Source organism: Triticum dicoccoides, chromosome 6B (assembly GCF_002162155.2).
Source record: "Triticum dicoccoides isolate Atlit2015 ecotype Zavitan chromosome 6B, WEW_v2.0, whole genome shotgun sequence".
NCBI classification, from domain to species: Eukaryota; Viridiplantae; Streptophyta; class Magnoliopsida; order Poales; family Poaceae; genus Triticum; species Triticum dicoccoides.
Genome location: NC_041391.1, coordinates 156,300,657 through 156,307,012, shown reverse-complemented (window position 1 = coordinate 156,307,012; position 6,356 = coordinate 156,300,657). Strand labels below are relative to the sequence as shown.

The window sequence follows — 6,356 nt, the reverse complement described above, 5'->3', positions numbered from 1 at the left end:
GTGATTTTCTTCCTAGCACCTACCTGGGGAGTGCCCAACCCACTAGACATGCCTAGGCTGCCCAGAACACATGGCAATGCCACGGTCACGCGGTGACCACGCGACGGGCAAGCGAGCTTACGCGCTCTAGAGTTGGGGCCCTCGGCCACCGTCCAAACCTCGATGTCTCGCCATCAAACCATGTATTTCTGATTAAATAGATACTTATTTACCTAGAAATGGTTTTTGAAAAAAATAAAAAGCAAACTATGAGGCAGCTGCAGTTCAAATTTGACCCGTTTCCAGCTGAATCGACGGTAATTTGTCTTTTTCACCAGAGGTGGATCAAACTTTTTTCACCCAACCATTTTGTCAAGTGTGCATTATATATGTCCTAGTATTTTATAAAATTGATTTGGTCCATTTTTGCAACAATTATTTGGTAGTTCCTTCACAAAAAAACCTCCTTTTGGGCACTTGGAAAATGAAAAATGAATTTTCCGTGCACAGAAAATGAAAACTTCCTTAGGCAACATTGTTTTCCATTCCAAGATGCACCCTTTTGCACAATATGAGATCATTTGAACAAACTATGCCAAGAATGTGGCCATAAGATCATTTGGCTTGATAGCCATGAATCTTCACACGTGATAGCTCGTTTCTGAGAACACTTTTTTAAAATAATTGCCGTATTGCAAGTTTGTTATTTTTCCTAGGAACTTGGCCACATATAATGACACAATGCGAAGGTTTCCCAATTATTTGATTTTTTTTGAATTTTTTATGCCCGTTTCAAAATGCGGTCAAAACAGCGGGAATGACCGTTCCTAGCTAGTGGTTGAATCTTGGAATTTTTTTTGGTGTTTCTCTGATTAAATAGATACTTATGTACCTAGAAATGATTTTTGGAAAAAATAAATAACAAACTATGAGGCAGCTGCAGTTCAAATTTGACCCGCTTCCAGCTGAATCGGCGGGAATTTGTCTTTTTGACCAGAGGTGGATCAAAACTTTTGACACCCAACAATTTTGTCAATTGTGCATTAAATATGGCCTATTATTTTAGAAAAATGATTTGGTCTAATTTTGCAACAATTATTTGGGAGGTCCTTCACAAAAAAGCTTCCTTTCGGGCACTCGAAAAATGGAAAATGGTTTTTTCGTCCAAAGAAAATGAAAACTTCCTTAGGCAACATTGTTTGCCATTCCAATATGCGCCCTTGTGCACAATATGAGATCATTTGAACAAACTATGCCATGAATGTGGCCATAAGATTGATCATTTGGCTTGAAAGCCATTGATCTCCACACGTGATAGCTCGTTTCTGAGAACACTTTTTTAAAATAATTGCTGTATTACAAGTTTGTTATTTTTCCTGGGAACTTGGCCACATATAATGACACAATGCGAAGGTTTCCCAATTTTTTGAATTTTTTTGAATTTTTATGCCCGTTTCAAAATGCGGTCAAAACGGCGGGAATGACCGTCCCTAGCTAGTGGTTGAATCTTGGAATTTTTTTGGTGTTTCTCTGATTAAATAGGTACTTATGTACCTAGAAATGATTTTTGGAAAAAATAAATAGCAAACTATGAGGCACCTGCAGTTCAAATTTGACCCGCTTCCAACTGAATTGGCGGGAATTTATCGTTTTCACCAGAGGTGGATCAAAACTTTTGACACCCAACTATTTTGTAATTGTGCATTAAATATGGCCTATTATTTTAGAAAAATGATTTGGTCCATTTTTGCAACAACTATTTGGTAGTTCCTTCACAAAAAAACCTCATTTTGGGCACTCGAAAAATGGAAAATGAATTTTCCATGCAAAGAAAATGAAAACTCCCTTAGGCAACATTGTTTGGAATTCGAAGATGCACCATTGTGCACAATATGAGATCATTTAAACAAACTATGCCATGAATGTGGCCATAAGATTGATCATTTGGCTTGAAAGCCACGAATCTTCACGCATGATAGCTCATTTATGAGAACACTTTTTTAAAATAATTGTCGTATTACAAGTTTATTATTTTTCCTGGAAACTTGGTCACATATGATGAAACAATGCGAAGGTTTTCCAATTTTTTGATTTTTTTTGAATTTTTTATGCCCGTTTCAAAATGCGGTCAAAACGACGGGCTTGACCGTTCCTAGCTAGTTGTTGATCTTGGAAATACTTTGATGTTTCTCTGATTAAATAGATAGTTATGTACCTAGAAATGATTTTTGGAAAAAATAAAGGGCAAACTATGAGGCAGCTGCAGTTCAAATTTGACCCGCTTCCTGCTGAATCGACGAAAATTTGTCTTTTTCACCAGAGGTGGGTAAAACCTCTTGACACCCAACTGTTTGGTCAATTATACATTAAATATGGACTAATATTTTAGAAAAATGATTTAGTGCCATTTTGCAACAAATGTATGGTAGTTCCTTCACAAAAAAATACATTTTGGTCACTCAGAAAATAAAAAATGGTTGTTTTGAGCAAAGAAAATGAAAACCTCCCAAATCAACATTGTTTGTCATGCCTAAATACACACATGTACTCCCTCCGTCCGGAATTACTTGTCATCAAAATGAATGAAAATGGATGTATCTAGAATTAAAATACATCTAGATACATCCATTTCAATGACAAGTATTTCCGAACAGAGGGAGTACAAAATATTGGTTTATTTGAACTAACTATAAGAGGTTAACTGTTTGCCTGAATAAAAGGGTACAAACTATAAGAGAAAAACAAAAAATGCTTAATTCTGATTGGTGTAACCAGCTGTGGCATGGATCAGTGACATGGCAAACATCTGTCCATCCATCCATCCGTCCGTCCATCCATCCCTCCGCTCTCTCAGCTAACCCTAGCGATCCACCCCTCTCTCTCGCACAACTAACCCTAGCGATCCTCCCCTCCCCTCCCCTCGTGCAGCCGCCACCCACCTCTTCCTGTCTCGATTCCCACTCACATCACCGCCGCTGCTGCCGCCGGCCTACGCTCTCCCCCCACACCGCCGCCCTAAAATGCCCTCCTCACCTTCTCTCCCCGGTCGAGCAGCAGCGGGTGAGGTGGAGGCAGCAGCCAGATCCGCCGCGTTGCTTCCGGATCCATGCCCTCCCCACCACCGATTCATCTTCAATCCCTCCACCGACACCCAACCCCACCCCCACAGGCGACCTCCCCTAACCTATCACCACCAGCGACCTCCCTCCTTTGCTCCTCAACCGAACCCAACCCTGATTTGATTCAGTTCAGAGACAAACCCCCTCCCACATCAACGCCGCTGCCACACACTGCCAATCCCCTCACTCCACAATACCTTCTTCCTGTCCCGATTCCCAGACGGGCGTCGACACGGCCAGCATCGACACGGCATCAACCCCTTCTGCGAGATTGCCATGGAGGAGGAGTTGCGGCTCCGCGAGGCCGGCGCTGCCTCCGAGGACGTCGCCACCACCGTCAGTCCTGGGCAGGCCGCCGACACGCTCCGCACCACGCTCGCCATGGGCGCCAACCGCGCCGTCCACGTCCTCCACGACCCCGACCCCGCCCGCCCGCTCCTCCCGCTCACTGTCGACAAGATCCTCCGTGCCCTCGCGCTCCAGGAGACCCCCTGCCTCCTCATCCTCGGCAAGCAGGTTCTCAAATCGGCCTCCATTCAGTCAGTTTTTTGCCTCATTTTTCATGGTGTCTGACTTGCTCTGCTTCCTGCCTGCGCGTGCAAAGCGCTCCCTCCAGGTGAAGTCGCCCACCGCAATGTCAGGGGATTCGTCTCTGAGGACGAGTTCCTCTCCATCCCGGAGTTCTCCACCAACCCGCTCGCCCAGGTCCGTCCCTCCCCCTCCCCCTCCGTCTCTCGTCACCGAGGCAGCCAATTTTGTTCCCCTGCTCGCTTTGTCCACGTCGTGCCACCTCCAGATGACTCACTAACTGACTGTAGTACCAATGTGTGCCTCTTGTTTTTATGCGATGTCCTTGGATTACACACACAACACTTGCATCTACTACTGTTTTCCTAGTGGTATTGTATACAACTCTGTCCACACTCAGTTTTTCCACTAATTGGGAAAAACTAATCAAGCATTATACCAATCACAGAACCAGTACGTAATCGATCGGCACAGGGAGTTTTACCATACATGTGGAACCTGAATATCTCTATGAAGCCAAGCACCTTCCACATCTGCTTGGAAAAAGCTCTGGCTATCTTTGATTGGGTACGAACGGAGTCATAGTTTTCAAAGACTGGTATAATGCTTTTTGCCAAATATGTAACACTTATCATAGACCACAAAAATCTCCATATAGATCATTTCTACTGAAGATTTGCAGCTCGTTTTTCTTCCCCGGTAAAACTCGGTGTATCTGATTTGTACATATATTTAATATTATAACAGGTAGTAATATATTTAATCACATATATTGTCCTTTTTTCTTTCCTGTGGACATACATGTTACTTCGCTCACAGAATGTTACTTGGCTCACTGAAAATTTGCGTCATTATCAAACAGCTGCTGAGCTCTCTTTACTTTGGGCACTGTTTACCGGCATCTCAATCCCGACCTAGCAGGCTGCTTACCAGCATCAACAGGTACTACTCTCTCCCCTTCTCCTCTAGGAAAAATGCATGAATAAAGAATTCACAACAGTTTGTTACATTGGATATTTTTGTGGTTAATTTCCACATTCTGGAGGATTCATGCTTGTTCGCTACCCCTTGTGTATTTTTCCAGAACACAACATTGGCTAAACAAACTGCACATGGCTTCATTTATTCTGAGCATATTCATAGTATAGTGATATTTATTTATTTATTGCACTAGTATGTGAATCATACCCTGTTGAACAGTATGTAACCACAACAAAATGCCATGTATTTATTTTATAATAGAGCATGTAAACTAGAACCTATCCCACATTGCTATTCTTTGAGATACTTATTAGTTTGATGAGTTACTCCTCTTGATAGTCAGAAAATTGCAACTACACTTACGTTTCTTGCTTTGATATGATTCTTGCTCCTACTGACTGCAACACAGTGTGACAATGAGATTTTAAGTTTGAATTCGTATATCATTGTATGGTTTATGATTTACAATGAGCTACAATGAGAACATTTCGTCCAACTCATGTGTGATCTTTCTTAATGCCAGGATATTCTGCAATCCAGAAGAACTAGCTACTCAGAAGTGGATGACAGTGAACATGAGAAGCTATGGTTTCCTGATTTGTAGTTATGTGTAGTGTTGTCATGAAGCATGGTGGTTCTGGCTTTGTGTAAAATCATTATAAGTATTGTACCTCTTTAGAGGAGTTGAACGTTGAACTATGTATGTGATTCATGTACCTGAAGTATCCACTATGATGTCTATTGCTGAAACGAGTATAACAATTTACTGATAATATTAGTTTATGGCTGGAATTATCTATGATGCCTTTTTTGAGGTAAATCTATGATGCCTAGTGTAACAAAAATGTGCAAAATAATGACTCGGCCAAATTAACAAAATTAATGGGCTAAAATTGATAGGATCGGTCTCTGGATGTGGCCCAAAAATTGGATGTGGCCTAAAAATGAAACGGGATAAAACGAATGGGTCCAAAAATTGGATGTGGCCCAAAAATGAAACGGGATAAAACAAATGGGCTGTATTGTTGGGCTTCGCTCATTTAGATACCTTATTGGACTGGGCTGGTGAAAATTGTGACCTTATTTTTCAGTCATCGGTAATGCCATCAAGGCTGCCACATCATCACATTAGCCACATGGCTGAAGCCATGTCAGATCCTACATGGTTCAAGTAGACCTCTAGTGACGAAAAAAATTAGTCAAAGATGTACCGACCAAATGTTTTGGGTCATAGAATCTTTGACCAAAACATCCAAAAGGTCATGTTTGTTCGTTCTTGACGGCCAACTGTTGACCATCCAAATATGGTCATAAAAAGGTCATAAATGGATAACAACGACGATTCTTTGACCAAAATTGAGGGTCATGATTGAGTGTTTTTCTTGTAGTGCACGCCACTATCTCTTAAAGACAAAAACACATGCTCAATTGTCAGGCCTTCTTCCCTGCATTCTCACATGCATGCATATTGTCATACCGATCCGTCTCTCCCATGTCGTTGATCTTATGACTTATGTCTTCTTTCTTTTATCTCGATCATGCGCGCGCACACACACACGCATCCCACGTATACATGTATACCTCTCACACATGCACGTTCGAGGTCTCTGTGTCTCCATACGTAGTTAATTACCCTCAATCCTAACGCCACATTGAATCATTCTCCTCTTTTGTGCATATAACTTCCGCCTGGATGGGTAAAACACACACTCACATTTAACAATCTATTTCTAGCTACCCCCCCCCCCC

The 6,356-nt window shown here is 42.0% G+C and overlaps 1 protein-coding gene across 1 annotated transcript; it reads left to right on the top strand.

The window, feature by feature from the left end:
* Positions 1–2,774: 2,774 nt before the first annotated feature.
* On the top strand, positions 2,775–5,399 carry LOC119320947 (electron transfer flavoprotein subunit beta-like). The gene is made up of 5 exons (XM_037594844.1): positions 2,775–2,803; positions 3,227–3,637; positions 3,740–3,803; positions 4,489–4,568; positions 5,131–5,399. The coding sequence occupies exons 1-5, from the start codon at positions 2,775–2,777 to the stop codon at positions 5,219–5,221; spliced, it is 675 nt and encodes a 224-aa protein (XP_037450741.1). The 3' UTR covers positions 5,222–5,399.
* The last annotated feature ends 957 nt before the right edge of the window (positions 5,400–6,356 follow it).